The sequence below is a fragment of the Rhinopithecus bieti genome, unplaced genomic scaffold, assembly GCF_001698545.2.
Source record: "Rhinopithecus bieti isolate Rb0 unplaced genomic scaffold, ASM169854v2 scaffold_32012, whole genome shotgun sequence".
In the NCBI taxonomy this organism is placed as follows: Eukaryota; Metazoa; Chordata; class Mammalia; order Primates; family Cercopithecidae; genus Rhinopithecus; species Rhinopithecus bieti.
The window spans coordinates 1,951,026-1,968,871 of record NW_016814432.1 but is presented as its reverse complement, the minus strand read 5'-3'; the positions used below and the strand labels follow the sequence as shown (position 1 = coordinate 1,968,871).

General features: G+C 46.4%; 1 protein-coding gene and 1 pseudogene across 2 annotated transcripts in view; one reads left to right on the top strand and one right to left on the bottom strand.

Moving 5' to 3' along the window:
- Positions 1 to 17,042, top strand: part of BPHL (biphenyl hydrolase like) — a 32,591-nt gene extending 15,549 nt beyond the window's left edge. The window contains exons 5-7 of the mRNA XM_017850286.1: positions 2,595 to 2,726; positions 5,643 to 5,766; positions 15,962 to 17,042. Coding sequence (XP_017705775.1) covers positions 2,595 to 2,726; positions 5,643 to 5,766; positions 15,962 to 16,049 — 344 coding nt within the window. The 3' untranslated portion in view covers positions 16,050 to 17,042. The remainder of the gene's footprint in view (positions 1 to 2,594; positions 2,727 to 5,642; positions 5,767 to 15,961) is intronic.
- Positions 17,043 to 17,106: 64 nt separating this feature from the next.
- Positions 17,107 to 17,846, bottom strand: part of LOC108514228 (tubulin beta chain-like) — a 76,576-nt pseudogene continuing 75,836 nt past the window's right edge. The window contains exon 4 of the transcript XR_001881159.1: positions 17,107 to 17,827. The product of XR_001881159.1 is annotated as a tubulin beta chain-like (transcript). The remainder of the gene's footprint in view (positions 17,828 to 17,846) is intronic.

Here is a 17,846-nt window from a genome sequence, read left to right as displayed (position 1 = left end):
CACACTGTTGCCCAAGCTGGAGTGCAGTGGCGCCATCTCAGCTCACTGCAACCTGCTCAACACCAAACTATCCTTCTGCCTCAGCCTCCCAAGTAGCTGGCACTACAGGCGTGTGCCACCACACCTGGCTAATTTTTGTATTTTTTGTAGAGACGGGGTTCCGCCACTTTGCCCAGGCTGGTCTCAAACTCCTGGACTTAAGTGATCCACCCACCTCAGGCTTCCGAAGTGCTGGGATTACAGGTGTGAGCCACCACGCCCGGCCTCACAGTGTTTTATTTTCTCATTGGTTTGACTGATTTTGTTTGGTTTTAGATCCACCAACATGTTTGCCTGTTTGTTTACTCACCTGTTCTTTCTTCACAAATGTTCCTTCTAAACGCATTTATCTTCTCTTCTTCCTGACGTTATTTTTAGAAGTTATTTAAGGGCAGCCTGCTAATGGTCAACTGAGTTTTTACCAACAAGTGTCTTTTCTTTTCACCCACCTTTTCTGCAAGTCTGTTTAGCTGAGTGCGGAAATGGGCGCGGAAAGTCATCGTCTCCCCCATTCTGCAGTCTTCCGCCTTCCATCGTTGCTGTTGAGATGTTTCCTGTCCATCCACATGGTTCCTGCTTCGGAGAGATGTGTCCTGACTCTCTGGCTGTTTTTCACATTTTCTCCTTACCTTTGATATATTGCTGTTTTAATATATTCTGTCCAAGTGCAGATTTCATTTTACTTATCCTCTTTGGAATACGTTGCATTTTTGTTTGTGGATTCTTTGATTTATTTTGAAAAACACTCCCACCCATTATTTCTTCAAGTAGGCGTCTCGCTCATTCTCCTTATTCTCGTCTTCCGAGACAAGTGGACTTTTGTAGACCTCGTCTTCCCGTCTTCCTTATCTCTTCTTCATCTTCTTGTCTCTGCATGGTGTTCTGCATCATTTCTTAAGATGTCTCTTCCAATTTTCTAGTTTTTCCATTAACTTTATAAAAATCCTGTTTGTTTCGTGACCTTTGGTTAGGAGCTAATATTTGCTTACTCTTAATCCGAAACCAAACAAAACAGTGAGCATCAATCGAGAGCGCTTTCCTTCCGAGAAGATGTGCATTTGCTGCTCTTGGGAACCACAGGATCATACCAGGTTGGGGCCATTTTTAGCTCAGCTTAATCCAGGAGGCTCAGGTTGGGCCCCCAGCCTGCCCGTGAACACTGCGTCTCCGCCCAGAGCAGGCCTGCCTTTGGAGCTGGCTCACTTCCTTTGCTGTATTTTCAGAATTCTCTTTCTCATGTGCAGACACACTCACACACACTCACACCCTGGTTTCCATTAACCCCTGCAACTTCAGCAATGCCACAAAACTCTGTTTTGTTAAAGGTCTAGTTATTCCCCTGGAAAAAGGCCTTTCGGAGGGTACGGTCTGCCATGCAGCCAAAAGTAGAAGCATGTGCGGGGCCGTTTTACTAGCCATCTTCACACTGTCTTGCTTGCTTCTCTCTCCCTTACCCCCCACCCCCAAACGTTTTCTTCTTCCCACATCTTCTCCCCACCTCTTCACCCTGTGTCTACGTACCTCACTCAAGTCTTTGCATTCTTGTGCAGAGCAGTTCATCCTCTTCAGCCTTTATCTTCAACTCACGCGGGGCCTACCTCTGAATATTTAAGCCAATTAGCAGAAGCAAAGGCGGGCACCAGGCACTGTCCTGTAATGGGGGGTCCTCCCTCCTCAGAAGGTTGTTGTGATTGTCAGTAGCAGTTTTTCCTCTATTTGGTGATTTGAATTCACTAAGCACATGGTGAGTGCCTGCCAGGCGCCTGGCGTTGTCCGGGATGCTGTAGAGATTGTGTTCATATGAGTTCATGCCATTGGTGGTGTATTTCTTCCATGGGTAACATGTAGCTCTCAGTAAGCAATATTTAATATGCCCAAGAACATTAGAATCTTTACTTACCACAGTGTATTTAAAAAAATATGGAAAAGATTGGCCTAAGGAATCGCATTTGCATTTGCTGGTTCATGTTAATGGTTGTTTTAGCTATTCTTCCCTACTAGTGAATCATCTACAATATAGTTTGAAGTTTGGTACTTAGCCTTTTACACCCATATTTCTTCGGTAGCAGAAATTAGAATGAATACTTTGTGTGCATTTTTCAATGTCCATACAAATGAAATGCAGAAAAAATCTCCTCCTTTGCAAATATGGTCGCTCTTACTCAGGTGACCCTGTTAGGGTCATATTTTCTTTTATCCTGTTTCTTTAAAGGAGAGCAGTAAGTGCAGCTCTAATTTCATTCACTTGGTAAGCACTGACTTGTGGGCCTGTTTTATGGGAGGCACTAGTGTCGGCCCTGGGGTACAGTGAGGAGCAAAGCAAAGTCCCTTCCACCGCACACAGGTCCTAGTGGGAGGCAGGCCCTCAGTCACGGGTCCAGAAGGCACCGCAAAGCAGCAGCCAGGGCTAAACGGAGCAGAGGGTGGGAGGGAGGCATTCCAGGCAGATGAGGCAGTGAGCGCATGGGCTCAGAAGTGGCTTTTGCTCGGAATACTTAAAGACAATACTTTAGTATGAAACTAAATGTTTCTTTGCCTACACTTCTGTTTTTCAGGCATCCGAGATGTTTCTAAATGGAGTGAGAGAACAAGAAAGCCTCTAGAAGCCCTCTATGGGTGTGACTACTTTGCCAGAACCTGTGAAAAGTGGGTGGATGGCATAAGACAGTTCCAACATCTCCCAGATGGTAGGTGACTGGGCTTGAAGGGCTCTCTGCCTGTTAGAGAGGGTGCTCGAGTTCCTCCCCAGTGTTCCAGAATTGCTCAGTGATTCATGAATCTGCCCATCGCCCTCACATGCTCATGTGTGAGCAGAACAGAGAATACTAGTTACTGTATACTGTGCCAGTTCTCGTGTCGTCAATCTGGCTTAACGTAGAGATAGGGCTGCGTGTCCAAAGGTTCACATTGTTGAGTCTTTAATAGCAGACTGTTCTCTTTTCCTTCTTATCCTTGGTGTGTGTGTGATGACAAAATAATTACCCAGAAGCCTTGAACAGTTTCTATTTTCTAATTCCAGAATGAGTCATTCGAAAATAAATAGACCACAATATGTACAATATTTTTTCCTTTTTACACATTTAGATGTGTCACCCCAGGAGGACACTGTTAATCTTTAATCTCAATGGAGTTAATATGAGGAAGAAAATATTATTTTTTTCCCATCTTCAGGACTCAGTGATATGACCTTAACTATGAACAAATATCTCCTATTCTTTTTTTTTTTTTTTTTTTAAGATGTAGTCTCACTCTGTCACCAGGCTGGAATGCAGTGGCATGATCTCAGCTCACTGCAATCTCTGCCTCCCGGGTTCAAGTGATTCCCCTGCCTCAGCCTCCCAAGTAGCTGGGACTACAGGCGTGCACCACCATGCAGGCAATTTTTTTTTTGTATTTTAGTAGAGACAGGGTTTCACCATGTTGGCCAGGATGGTCTTGATCTCCTGATCTCATGATCTGCCCACCTCGGCCCCCCATAAGTGCTGGGATTACAGGCCTGAGCCACCACACCTAGCCTCCTATTCTTTATCTGAAAAATTACCAAGATTTCCAGTTAAAGTAAGAATTGACATCTTTAAGAGAAATTCTGAATTATAGTTTATTTTCATACAGCTATTTATGTTTATAATCTCATTTTTCTTTTTTTTTTAATTGCTGAGAAAATACAGTAGCTGAGATCTAATCTTGGAGTGCATTGTTACAAAATGGTTGTGATTGAAGGACCAATTTGATCTATTAGGTAATCATTTCCTGCATGAGTCATCTGCCAGAACTTTCACAATGAAAAGGACATTTGGAAATGTTACTCTTCTGGTTTGAGTTGAAAGCAGCAAATATATCAAATATATGCCTTATAATGTTCCTGTTCAGATGCAGTATCCACCCATGGAAACAGGCCCTGGAAATTTCTGCTCTTAAAACAAAAATAAAAAATGCCATAAAGCAATGTTTGAGACAGTTCTCTATTAAAGAGGGCACATTTGTAAATTGTAAACTTTTATGTTTTATTGAAGAGAGTAGTGAAAAGATAGGAAGATTTAAAGGTGGAAATAGGGTTAGATCAGCAATTCAAAACTACGTTCATGATACAGAGGCTGCAGCAGTGTATAATCTCTCTCACAGTGAGGCACTTCATGATATGTCCCCCTTCTGTGCTGGCTAATTTGGTAGGAACCCTGTTTTCCTCACTGTCCTCTCAGGTTTATGGATGCTTGGTATAGCACAGGGATTCATTGCACGGCTCTGGAGTGCGATGGGCCTGAGTGTGCATTCTGGCTGTGCCCCTGGCTTGCTGTTAGAATGGATCTGGGCAGGTAACTTCGCTTCTTGAAGCTTCAGTTTCCTGTCTGTGACCTCGAAAAGCTGTTGTGGGGATTAAATGAGATATGATCTGTTCAGCTTTGGTGCAGGATCAAAGACAGAGTAAGTGCCTAATGAAAGGTTGGCATTACTGTTATTACAAAAGTACTTAACAGACAAACATGTTTATATGCTGAATGAGTTAAAACATGTAACTACTGGGTTTAACAGATACGAAATTGTGTAAACAGTTCCTGGTACAAAGTGAGCACTTAGGAATATTGACTTTGATCATCACATGATGAAGCAGTTGGCCAGTGTGTGTCATCTCGGGACAGGAGAGGGAAGTGTCAGAGACCTGGAGAAGTATTTCCCTAGTCACCAGGTCCCCTTCTCATTTAGCAGGCGGGGACTTCCCACTGAAGAGGAGGGAAAGGCCCAGGGCAAGGCAGGGCAGCACTGCACTGTGGGGGCAGCTCCCAGCCTTCTCAGAGCTGCAGCGCCTTCTTCTTGACACACACGGAGAAGGGAGGGAGCAGGAGGAAAGAGCTTAGGGATGCCGGGAACCGCAGATGCAACTCTCCTTTTAGCCCCACAACAGCCCCCGGGAACTATGATTGTTCCTGCTTGTGGCTGAAACTCCCAGTGGTTAAGGGGCCACCACAGTCTCACAGAGGCAGGGAGCTGTAGTACAGGGACTAGGGCCCAGGCTGTCCACCTTTGCCTCTGGAAAGTTCTCATACATGGGGGTAAGTCCTTCCAGTCCCTCCAAAGTATGTTAGTCAGGAGTGTCACAGAGGCATCAGTGAAAAGGCATCAGTGAAAAGGCATCAGTGAAAAGGCATCAGTGATGCGCAGGTTGTATAATGAATTCACTGTGAGGCCCATGTGCTTTGAGGACTGGCCGGGGCCCCTACACTCATCTGAAATGTGATTTCCAGGGAAAAGCTCTGCAGGTGTCCAGCACCTACCCCTGTTTTCACATTGGGAACCGCCACTGTGGAATATAGTGGTGGGGTGTTTATTTGAGTTTCCTACTGTTTTATGTGAATTTAAATCAGGCTGCTTATTTACTAGTAGAACTCAGAAACAGGCGAACAAACAAGAAACAGAGAGAATCAGAAAAGGGAATCCAAAGAATGTGAGAGCTGGAAGGGATCCCAGGCACGGTCAAATCCAAACCGCGGTTTTTACAGATAGGGAAACTGAGGGCCAAGGAGGGGCAGGGCTCGCAGAGCTTTGCTTCCTCTGACAGCGTAGAATGGTTGCACTAAAGCAGATTTCTTGTGCTGTGTATCCTTCAGGTAACATCTGCCGGCACCTGCTGCCCCAGGTCCAGTGCCCCACCTTGGTTGTGCACGGTGAGAAGGATCCTCTGGTCCCGCGGTTTCATGCCGACTTCATTCATGAGCACGTGAAAGGCTCACGGTAAGTCCTGTCACCACCTTCACACTCCCCCCCCCACAGAGCCTCGGAGTCAATGGGCAAAGCTACTGGAAGGAAAAGAACCAAGAGGAGTTGGAGTTTTAGAGTACACGGCCCCCCTTTTTGCCAGTGCCAGTCAGTAGCACCACTTTATTTAGGATACCACGGAGGACAGAAGCCCTGAACTGTGGGTGATTGATAACCGGAAGGAAAGGCATGTTCAGATAGACAGCTCTTACTTTTATGAGTGGCAAACATGCTCATAGGTGCTAAGCCCTGTCACTTGGTAATAGTTCAGGTTTATTTCCATCAGTATTAACCGAAACAATTTCACACAATTTGGGAATTTTCAGTTTAGTTTTTTATCATGATGAAAGCACTGACCACCCAATTTTAAAAAATCTGTTAAACCAAATTTCTGATGTCTGCTGACAGGCAGCGCCACTCAGCACGGTTAATGGTAGAGTTCCCTGTCCCTGAAGCCCTCAGGCCAGCCGGGAGAGCAGGCACAGAAACAGCTCCACTGCTTCCTTATCACTCTGTTCTGTGATATATTTAACAACGGATTTCTCAGAGAATTTTTAAATGAGGATAAAAAGTTTCTTTTCCATAATAAAATACAATTACCATAAGCCTTTATAATTCCTATATCCATAATGGATAATGCTGTATCCATTTAGCATTTTTTAAGTTAAAAGGCATCTCTTTATTCCACACATTCCTCCTATGCCACTTCAACCATGAATCAAAAATACACATGAGCCTGTATAACAAATAATTCATGTGGTGAGAGCGTAGAGTCAGTGAAGAGCAAAGGTGGGAGTTAGGCAGGATTATTTTGCGGGTGGACAAAAAGGTTTAGTGGAGGAGTTATTTATTTATTTATTTTTTTTGGAGCTAGAGTCTCGCACTGTCTCCTGGGCTGGAGTGCAGTGGTGTGATCTCAGCTAACTGCAACCACTGCCTCCCAGATTCAAGCGATTCTCCCACCTCAACCTCCCAAGTAGGTGGGATTACAGGTGTGCGCCACCACGCCCAGCTAATTTTTTGTATTTTTAGTTGTAATGGTTTTCACTATGTTAGCCAGGCTTGTCTCAAACTCCTGACCTCGTGATCCACCTGCCTTGGCCTTCAAAGTGCTGGGATTACAGGCGTGAGCGACCACGCCCCACTTTGAGTTTTTAAATTGATATAGTAGGGGCTGGGCACAGTGGCTCACACTTGTAATTCCAGCACTTTGGGAGGTTGACGTGGGCGGTTCACTTGAGGCCAGGAGTTCAAAACCAGCCTGGCCAACATGGCAAAACCCCATCTCTAGTAAAAATACAAAAATTAGCTGGGCATGGTGGCAGGTGCCTGTCATCCCAGCTGCTCAGGAAGCTGAGTCAGGAGAATCACTTGAACCTGGGAGGCAGAGGTTGCAGTGAGCCAAGATTATGCCACTACATTCCAGCCTGGGTGACAGAGTGAGACTCCGTCTCCGAAAGAAAGAAAGAGAGAGAGAGAAAGAAAAATGTATTTAGTAGGCAATAAAAGGTATTTTCAAACTAGACTTTACAAAATTATACTACTAAGTCATGGTCATGGTACCAATAGTATACTTTCTTATTAATCCTTGCAAAAGTTTTTTGTTTTTTTTTTTTTGTTTTTTGTTGAGGCGGAGTTTTGCTCTTGTTGCCCAAGCTGAAGTTCAATGGTGTGATCTTGGCTCACTGCAACCTCTGCCTCCCGGGTTCAAGTGATTCTCCTGCTTCAGCCTCGTGAGTAGCTGGGATTACAGGCGTGTGCCACCACGCCCAGCTAATTTTTGCATTTTTAGTAGAGACATGGTTTCACTGTTAGCCAGGATGGTCTCGATCTCCTGACCTCATGATCCGCCTGCCTCGGCCTCCCGAAGTGCTGGGATTACAGGCGTGAACCACCACGCCCGGCCTACAGAAGTTTTTTATGCAATCTCAGTTTTTGCGCTTTTGATTGTGTTTGTTTGCAGTGTGCAAAGTGATGTCTCCATATAGCACTTAATATTTTAAAAGGTATTTTTTGTATAATATCTAGTTATAGTTTATGACACACTTATGAAAAATATTATCCATTTTACAGATGAGAAATCACGGCTGAGAGATGTTAAGCAATCTTTCAAGGCTGCATAGCTAGTAAATAATGAATCTCAGATTTTTCTCCTAATATGGTGCTTTTCCACCATGGTACGGCTGCCACTTCTCTCTTAATATGTACGATGGTAACGTGCCTAGAATAAGATACCAGGTGACCTGGTTAATTGTCTTCCAGCTTCAGAAATGACAGGTTTTTGCACAGTGACATACATAGTAAATGTGGTATGTGCCCTTAAACAGCCAGGTTTAATTAAAGTCAGTCTACAAGAACGTTTAATTTAGGAATTAAAGTTTAATTTAAGCCCATCTCCTAGCAACAGAATACATTAGTATAGGAGAAAAACACCCTTACTATGCAGATATTAATTGTTTTAGTAGACTATTTTATGGAAGATCACTTTCTTAAAGCAATATTCTTTGGAGGAAATAGGTTGAGTGTAAAGTGTTATTAGCAACGACTGTCGAAAACTGGATTGTAGTGCCAGGCGCGGTGGCTCACGCCTGTAATCCCAGCACTTTGGGAGGCCGAGGCGGGTGGATCACGAGGTCAGGAGATCAAGACCATCCTGGCTAACACGGTGAAACCCCGTTTCTACTAAAAATACAAAAAATTACCCGGGCGTGGTGACAGGCGCCTGTGGTCCCAGCTACTCAGAAGGCTGAGGCAGGAGAATGGCGTGAACCCAGGAGGCAGAGCTTGCTGAGAAGAAAACTGGCTTGTATTTTCTACTTATTACCTCCCTCTGCTGTAAGAGCCCTTTATGTTGGGCATGAGCCTACCTAGAATGCGGTTGGTTTATTTTGGTCTCCACAAAACGAAGGCAGATTCCCTGAGTACCAAAACCCGACTGTGTTGTGTGCACATCTGACAGCCATCTGACAGCAGGGAAACAACTCGGTGTAGCAAGCTTCCAGTGAACTGGATATTTCATTGCCTTGCCAGGTACTTTTGTTTTTTTGAGGTAGGGTCTCACTCTGTCACCCAGGTTAGGGTGCAGTGGTGGGATCATACCTCACTGCAGCCTCGAACTCCTGGGTTCAAGCTATCCTCTCACCTCCCAAAGTGCTGGGATTACAGGTACAAGCCACCATGCCTGGCTGCCAGGTACACTTAATTAAACTTAAAGGCACAGGCCAGGCGCGGTGGCTCACACCTGTAATCCCAGCACTCTGGGAGGCCGAGGTGGGCAGATCACCTGAGGTCAGGAGTTCAAGACCAGCCTGGCCATCATGGTGAAACCTCGTCTCTACTAGAAATACAAAAATTAGCCAGATGTGGTGGGCACCCATAATCCCAGCTACTCAAGATGCTGAGGCAGAGAATCACTTGAACCTGGGAGGCAGAGGTTGCAGCAAGCTAAGATCATACCACTGCACTCCAGCCTGGGCAATAAGAGCCAAAACCCTGTCTCAAAAAAAAGACAAAAAAAAAAACCACTTAAAGGCACAGACTATCCCTTCCCAGATTTTTACCGAGAAATACAGATTATGTGTGAAACAAACACCAAACTGCCGTTCTTGCCTCAGAAGAAGGCTGAACAAAGTGTGGCTTGCTCAGCAGGTCTGCTTCCAGCTTATGTTAATTTGTCTCTTTCTGTCCTCTCTTTGTGGTAGAAGAAAATAAGAATCGCTTATTTTGTTTTAAGCAAAGAGGCCTTAGAGATCACTCAAGCTCAGTGGTTTTAAAATGTGTTTTTAGTCGATCGAAGCCCTTCCTCTAACAAGCTCTTATGCCGAAGTCTGAGATACGAAACACACAGTGAGAACCGCTCAAACGACAGCAGCGACAGCGGCTTTGCCTTTCTGCCTCCTGTGTCCACATTTACTCATACAAGTACAGCAGTCGTAATAGATTAGCACCTACTCATATGACTTCATTTCAAATTAGTTACCTCTTTAAACACCCATGAACCAGCGCAAGACCTGTCTCTTAAAAAAAAAAAAAAAGAAGACCAGGCACAGTGGCTCACACCTGTAATCCCAGCACTTTGGGAGGCCAAGGTGGGCGGATCACAAGGTCAGGAGATCGAGACCATCCTGGCTAACACGGTGAAACCCCGTCTCTGCTGAAAATACAAAAAATTAGCTGAGCGTGGTGGCGGGCCTACCCAAAGGAGGTCACACTCTGAGATGCTGGGAGTCAGGATCTAAGCATATCAATATGAGGGGTACAATTCAGCCCATCACGGCGCTTCTGAGGAGGTGCTCAGATCTCAGGAACCAGAGGCCTGGTTCTGGGTGTCAGACTTGGCTGCAAATGATGAGCCCCTCGCCTCTCGCCTGCAGCCGCTCTCCACCCCTCAGCCCCCGCCTCCGCCTGCCTGGGTGTGTGCTCACCCCTTAGGCCAGGACTCAGGCGGCTCCTCGGTGAGGCTTCCTTGCCTCTGCCTGCCCCTCCAGTTGCTCGCTCACCTATCTGAGGTCATGTGGCTCCTTATTCATACCTTTTTTCTTTTTCTTTTTTTTTTTTTTTGAGACAGAGTCTCACTCTGTCGCCCAGGCTGGAGTGCAGTGGTGCGATCTCGACTCACTGCAAGCTCTGCCTCCCGGGTTCACGCCATTCTCCTGCCTCAGCCTCCTGAGTAGCTGGGACTGCAGGCGCCCGCCACCACGCTCAGCTAATTTTTTGTATTTTTAGCAGAGACGGGGTTTCACCATGTTAGCCAGGATGGTCTCGATCTCCTGACCTCATGATCCGCCCGCCTCGGCTTCCCAAAGTGCTGGGATTACAGGTGTGAGCCACTGTGCCTGGCCTTCTTTTTTTTTTTTAAGAGACATGTCTTGCACTGTCATCCAGGCTGGACTGCAGTGGTGTGGTCACGGCTCATTACAGTCTCCTGAATAGCTAAGACAACACCATTATTAGCGTAGGTATATGGGCATATTTGGGTTCTCCAAAGAAATAGAACCAACAATACGTGTATGTGTGTGTATGTATATATAGGTAGAAAGAAAGAGATTCATTACAGGGAATTGGTTCATGAAGTGTGAAAGCTGACAAGTCCCAAGGTCTGCAGAGTGAGTTGGCCAGCTGGAGACCCAGGAAATCCAAAGGTGTGGTTCCAGTCTAAGTCTGAAGGCCTGACAGCAAGGAGAGGTGATGGTGTGGTTCTAGTGTGAAAGCCAGGAGGCTTGAGACCCAGGAAGAGCCAGTGTTTCAGCCTGAGTCCAAAGGTAGGAAAAAGTCAACATTGCAGATTGAAGGCCACCAGGTGGGAGGAATTCCCTGTTCTCAGCCTTCTTGTTCTACTCAGGCTTTCAGCAGATTGGAGGAGACCCACCACACTGGGGAGGGCCTCTGCTTTACTCAGTCAATGGATTCAAATGCTAACCCATCCAGAAACACCCTCATGAACACACTCAGAAATAATGTTTGACCAAATATCTGGGCACCCTGTAGCCCAGTCAAGTTGACACAAAGTATACAGTCACAGGGTGAAGGGCTGATGGATGCCATCTCTACAAAGGTCTGGGCCTTGTGTTGGGTTCACCAGAGGGTGTGCTGGCAGGCTGGCAGCGAGGCATCAGGCCTGGGATGTCTGTGCAGTGGACTAGTCACTGTTCTCTGTCTGAACCACAGAAGGGAAGGAAGTGCCTCTTTCTGCAGCTTCCTTGGCTGTTTGGGTCTGGCCACCAGGGGTAAGATGGCCCTAGTCCTCCCAGGCAGGCCAGTGGGAGCCTTACCACTAGGTGGAGTGAAATGAATTGGCTTAGGTGGAAAAGATTCACACCAGTGACAATGGTTCATTTTCAGCTCCGTAGAAAAGTGAAGCCAGGTTCTGGTGGGGAGGTAGATGCTACAGGCAGGCAGGGCTGCAGCTTCCGCTCTGTACTGCCTCCAGCCTGGACGCGGTGGTTAGCCCACTCCTCTGCTACTGCCCCAGGTGACAGTTCCCCACCACTGGCATCCCAGCCCTCCTCTTCCCAGGTGCTGCTTTCAGCTCCTCCCAGCTGCTGCTCAGATGGAAGGGAAAACCGTCAGCTCCGGACGCTGCTTGTGGGCTCATTACAGCATTTACTGCACACAGAATTAGCCAGTGCTTATCAAGTTGAGTCCTTTGTATTAATATTTCAAGCAGTGTGGTCTGAACCTTTCCAGACAAATCTTACCTGCAAGATTATTATTATTTTTTTTTTTTGGAGATGGAGTCTCGCTCTGTCGCCCAGGCTGGAGTGCAGTGGCCGGATCTCAGCTCACTGCAAGCTCCGCCTCCCGGGTTTACGCCATTCTCCTGCCTCAGCCTCCCGAGTAGCTGGGACTACAGGCGACTGCCACCTCGCCCGGCTAGTTTTTTTTTTGTATTTTTTAGTAGAGACGGGGTTTCACCATGTTAGCCAGTATGGTCTCGATCTCCTGACCTCGTGATCCGCCCGTCTCGGCCTCCCAAAGTGCTGGGATTACAGGCTTGAGCCACCACGCCCGGCCAACCCGCAAGATTATATTAAAACCACTCTTAAGAGAAGAAGCCTCCAGTTGGAGGTGTTGTGTTAGCCAACAAATGTAGATTAATTGTGCTCCCCTGAGTCAGGCATTGTTTAATATGCTGCACAGATTAATACCTTAAGGAATTCTGCACTTTGTACAGTGCAATACAAATATACTAATAAAATAACAGCAGACATTTGTTAAGCTTACCACGTACCCACAGACCCTGTGCTGCATACGTTGAATCTACTCTCTCATTTCATCCTCAGAATGATTCTACGGGGTAAATTCTGTTACTGTCCGCATTTTCCAGATGAGGAATTGTGACCCAGGGAGATGGATGTAGCCTGTCGGTTCGGACTCTGTGCTGGTTAGACAAAACATGTCCTGGCCCCATAAAGCCAGTGTTTTCCTCCCGCGATGATGCCTCCAGTTTACATCCGACTGTCACAGGAAGAAAGCTTTCCTGCAGTCCAGGGCCCCACGGTCACAGCAGACTTGGAAAGGCTTTGTCCTCCACACACCACTTAAAAGCACCAACCCAGCAGCCCGAGGGTCCTCTAGCAGCCCACTGTAAGCCGACACACTGCCCAGAAAGTAGCCTCCGGGGCAGTTTTGCATCTAATGCTTGTGTCTACTGCTTGAGAGATGGTTGCATTTGAGAAAAGGAGGTCTCGGTGACCTGTTGCCTCCACCATCCCCAAATGCCTGGTCAGCCCTAACCCGAGGAGAGCCTGTCCAGCCAGGCAGCCCCCAGCTTCCTCAGCAGCAAGGAGCTTGTGGTTTGCCCACCATTACCTTTTTGTTGGTTTGTTTGTTGTGAGATAGAGCCTTACTCTGTTGCCCAGGCTGGAGTACAGTGGTGGGATCTTGGCTCACTGCAACCTCTGCCTACTGGGTTCAAGTGATTCTCCTGCCTCAGCCTCCCAAGTAGCTGGGATTATAGGCATACACCACCATGCCTGGCTAATTTTTGTATTTTTAGTAGAGATGGAGTTTCACCTTGTTGACCAGGCTGGTCTTGAACTCCTGACCTCAAGTAATCCACCCATCTCGGCCTCCCAAAGTGCTGGTACTACAGGCGTGAGCCACCGTGCCTGGTCTAGTACCTTTTTCTTAGATGGGGCTTTCTAGAAGAAGCAGAATGAAAAAGGACAATATTTAGTTTCTGAATTAAAAGGGGCTACTAGCAACCAGGTTTGGATGGCGTCAGAAGGAATGCCTGAAGAAGTGATATGCCATGTTGCTGCCCAGTTTCACACTGGAAGAGATGCTGTGCAAAGATCCAGTGGCCTGCTTTGGGTTCCAGTTAAAACAAAAGTACATACTGGCACTCTACGGATTACAGACTTACTGACAACTTTATGGATTCATAGATCAAGTTTTGTTACATTGATCCAAGGTGAAGACATGCCACAGCGCATTACTTGTGGCCTTGTTACTGTCTAACTCCCTGAGTTATAGGTGAAAGTTCAGCTAAAGATGAAAAGGACTCCAGGCGGGGCAGGAATGGTAGCGTCGTGAGGCCAGCATCTCACCTATGCCATTTTGACTTAAAAGAGCTGTATCGACAGAGGTAAAGTGACCCATACATTTATCTTGGGGTTAGACGGCTTCTAGTTCCTCAAAATATCTGGAATCATGTCTTGTTTCTGAAGGTGCAACGTGCAATGAGGAACCTGCCCTGGCAGAGGAACTCGTGTTCATCCTCTGAAGCCCCTTCCTTTCCCACTCGGCCATGTGTTTAGCAGCGGGAGGTTTCGTGCTCATTTTTCTGGAGAATGTTATTGTTTGAAAAGCAGTCTCCACAAAGCATGTGATTACATCCTTTTGTTACTGGGGTGAGAACCTAGGGCAGCTACAGAGCTCCTGCCTTGCCTTGACAGCTGATATCCATGACCGTCTATTGTGGTCCTGTTCCCAAAGATGAACACACAGTAGAGTTTCCGTGCAGTGAAGCCTATGTCAGACCTAAGGGAGGCAAGGGCTACTGAGGAGCTTGAAGTGACCCTCAAAAGGTATCAAGGAGAACAGTTGTTTTCATATTCTCTTCTATCTATCTGTCCATCTGTCCATTCATCCATCCTGCATTCAGAGCAGGTCTCCCATATTTTAATGAAGGGAACCTAATTTTTATTTCCCCAAGATCTAGAGATTAGGAAGAGTGCAGACAGTGCCGACCGGCCGAAAAGAAAGGACCCACAGCGAGGGTCTCCTTCCTTCCTTATGGGAAACCAGCAAATCACAGCCCAATGGGCTGGGCTGTCTACAGAGGAGGACTTCACGTGTGGCAGGCTGGGGACTCCCTGCCTCCCAGGCCAGCTTAGTGCAGATTAGGGGATGCAATTTAGCCTATACGTGACCTTCTGTGACCTCTCAGCATCCTTGGCAATTGGTTCTTTCCTGTTTCCTGAAAACAAAGGCCTTGAATGTCCCTGCAAACCCTGTTCCTTGTGTAGGCAACTGGGATCCTATCTTTGGGGTAGGTGCAACTCATCCTTCTTTTCTGAATAGTGTTAAAGTTGAATTTAGAATGTTCTGGTTGTAATAGCATTACTAATTTTCCAAGGCCCTTGGAAAGGTCCCAACAATATGTCTTCCTTTCAAGTTGATTCTCTTGGTATCCCATTCCCACCCGCAATGTGGTGGCTGAGTTGGAAGAGGCTCAGCATCTTCCAAGGACAGCTCCCTGCCCCACAGTTCCTCCCCCAAGCCTGCTGAGGTTCTGAGCTGTCAGTCCCCAAGTACTGAAAGTCAAAAAATTCGGCAACATGGTAACGCATTCTGCCCCAATATTGTCCTTGTAATGTCTACTTATCATTGTAGACAAAGTGGCCTGAACTTAGGCTTTCATCCTAGAACCTTTAACACTTTTACTGTTTCTATACTTTTGTAGCTAATAAGTCAAATATAGAACAAAGAGAAGGCTGCATTTATTCAGGAAACTGTAAACCTGTCCCATTTTATCACAGTCCTATTGAAAGGAAGAAGCCTTACGAGGACAGTGTGTTTGCCACAACGCTGAGCCGTGACAGCTGCAGCAGCGGCTCCCGGAGCACAGGGCTGCTGGCGTGGGCTCACCACCCTCACAGCCATTTGTCTGGCGGCTTGTGTGTAGATGGATTTGTTCAGTAATCCAAAAATGGAAGGGTGATTTGGAACGCGGAGCAGCAGGCTGAGGGCGGCTGTGCATTCTGCTTTGCACTTGCCCACTACATCGACAGCCCAAGAAACTCACCTGGCCCAGCCCAGTGCATTCTGGACATTTATTTTTATCATCTTACCGACCTTCTCTCTTCAAATCAACTTCATTAAAATGGATTTTTCTAGAGTAACCACCAAAGCACCTCCCCAACTCTCAGTCCATTTTCTGGCCAAACCATTTGTTACTTGATTCAATTCCAAATACAATGTGTGTCTGCTACTGTTAAGTCATTGCCTTACAGTCAACCTCAGGGGTAGTCATAAACTCCAAGACTTTCATGTTTCTATCTATATTCTTAGAAGGCTGATGGGTTACATTTTCTCCTCCATAGTGCTCATGGGGAAAATGTGGCAATTTTTCACTTCAGATGTTTGTGAAATGTTGGGGAGAGTGAGGGGTTTGTTCTTAAATGGTGTGCCATTGACCCAAAGCGTTTTTTCTTCCTTTTCTTAGGCTGCATTTGATGCCAGAAGGCAAACACAACCTGCATTTGCGTTTTGCAAATGAATTCAACAAGTTAGCCGAAGACTTCCTACAATGAGAATGCACACTTAAGTCTTGGTGGTTCCTTCGTGTGGGGCTTGATCGTGTTGCTGCCTGTTACCATGATGCCTTTGAAACTCTCCGCCTTTGAGACTTTCTACCCCTCCCTTCAATCTTATCCTAACCAAATGAGAATAATGACATACTGAAAACAGCCTCTAGCTTCAGGCTGGGCACGGTGGCTCACCGCTATAATCTCAGCACTTTGGGAGGCTGAGGTGGGAGAATTGCCTGAACCCAGGAGTTCAAGACCAGCTTGTGCAATATAGGGAGACTCTGGTTCTACAAAAAAAAAGTTTTTTAAAATTAGCCAGGCGAAGTGGCACACACCTGTGGTCCCAGCTGCTCGGGAAGCTGAGGTGGAGGATCACTTGAGCCAATTCAAAGCTGCAATGAGCTGTGATTACATCACTGCGCTCCAACCTGGGCAACAGAGTAAGACCTTGTCTTTAAAAAAGGAATAAAGCCTCTAACTTCAATAACTATGAAAATTAAATCTGGTTTTCTAATATGAAGTTGTGATAGGTTATACCATTGTCTTAACAGGTGAATTCCTGCCATAATTTACTTTCAAATAAATTTTACCTGGAGAATGTGTAGTGTTAATGTTGGAGATTTTAAGACGTCTTGAATTTATACTGTACCTTTTATCTGAGAGGTTCAAGCTTCACTTGTGTTTTTATTTGTGTTTATCATATTCAAAGAGAAGTAGGGAGAGTCCGTGCCTAAGGTCCTCAATTCTAAGATCATAGGATGTCCTGAACAGCAGCAGATAGGAGCAGGTTTGCTTTACCCCATGTCCCTCTTTACTCCTGGTTCACTTTTGAGAGATGAATACTTTGGGCCAGTAAAGGTGAACAAAATACGTGTTTTCGTTGCTCTGTACTAAAAGGGCAAGAATGCTATTAATTAAAATACTAAAGCAGAAATCCTACATTGCTGTTAAACTTTGATTACCACAATAAAAACAGTACCAAGTTAAACTTTGAAACTTTATACTCAAGCATTTAGAGAAAGAATAAAAATTATTTGAAGTGAGAACAGAGACCACAGGGTTTTCTACACATGCTTTTTTATTAGTATAGATACCTTCACAGACAATACTGTAATTTTTAGAGGAGTTCCACATCATTACATCAACAGTGTGAATTTTTCTAACAGAGGCAAAACTGAGCACCATAGTTTACAAGTAGAAAGACCATGCTTGAGGACAATAGAAGTTCACTAAGGATGCACGATTGATTTCAGAAGTTCTTAAGCCTCATCCTCACCCTCCTCCTCCTCGAACTCCCCCTGTTCGTCGGCCGTGGCGTCCTGGTACTGCTGGTACTCAGACACCAGGTCGTTCATGTTGCTCTCGGCCTCGGTGAACTCCATCTCGTCCATGCCCTCGCCCGTGTACCAGTGCAGGAAGGCCTTGCGCCGGAACATGGCCGTGAACTGCTCCGAGATGCGCTTGAACAGCTCCTGGATGGCCGTGCTGTTGCCGATGAAGGTGGCCGACATCTTCAGGCCGCGGGGCGGGATGTCGCACACGGCCGTCTTCACGTTGTTGGGGATCCACTCCACGAAGTAGCTGCTGTTCTTGTTCTGCACGTTGAGCATCTGCTCGTCCACCTCCTTCATGGACATGCGGCCCCGGAAGATGGCAGCCACCGTCAGGTAGCGGCCGTGGCGCGGGTCGCAGGCAGCCATCATGTTCTTGGAGTCGAACATCTGCTGGGTGAGCTCGGGCACCGTGAGCGCCCGGTACTGCTGGCTGCCCCGGCTGGTGAGGGGCGCGAAGCCCGGCATG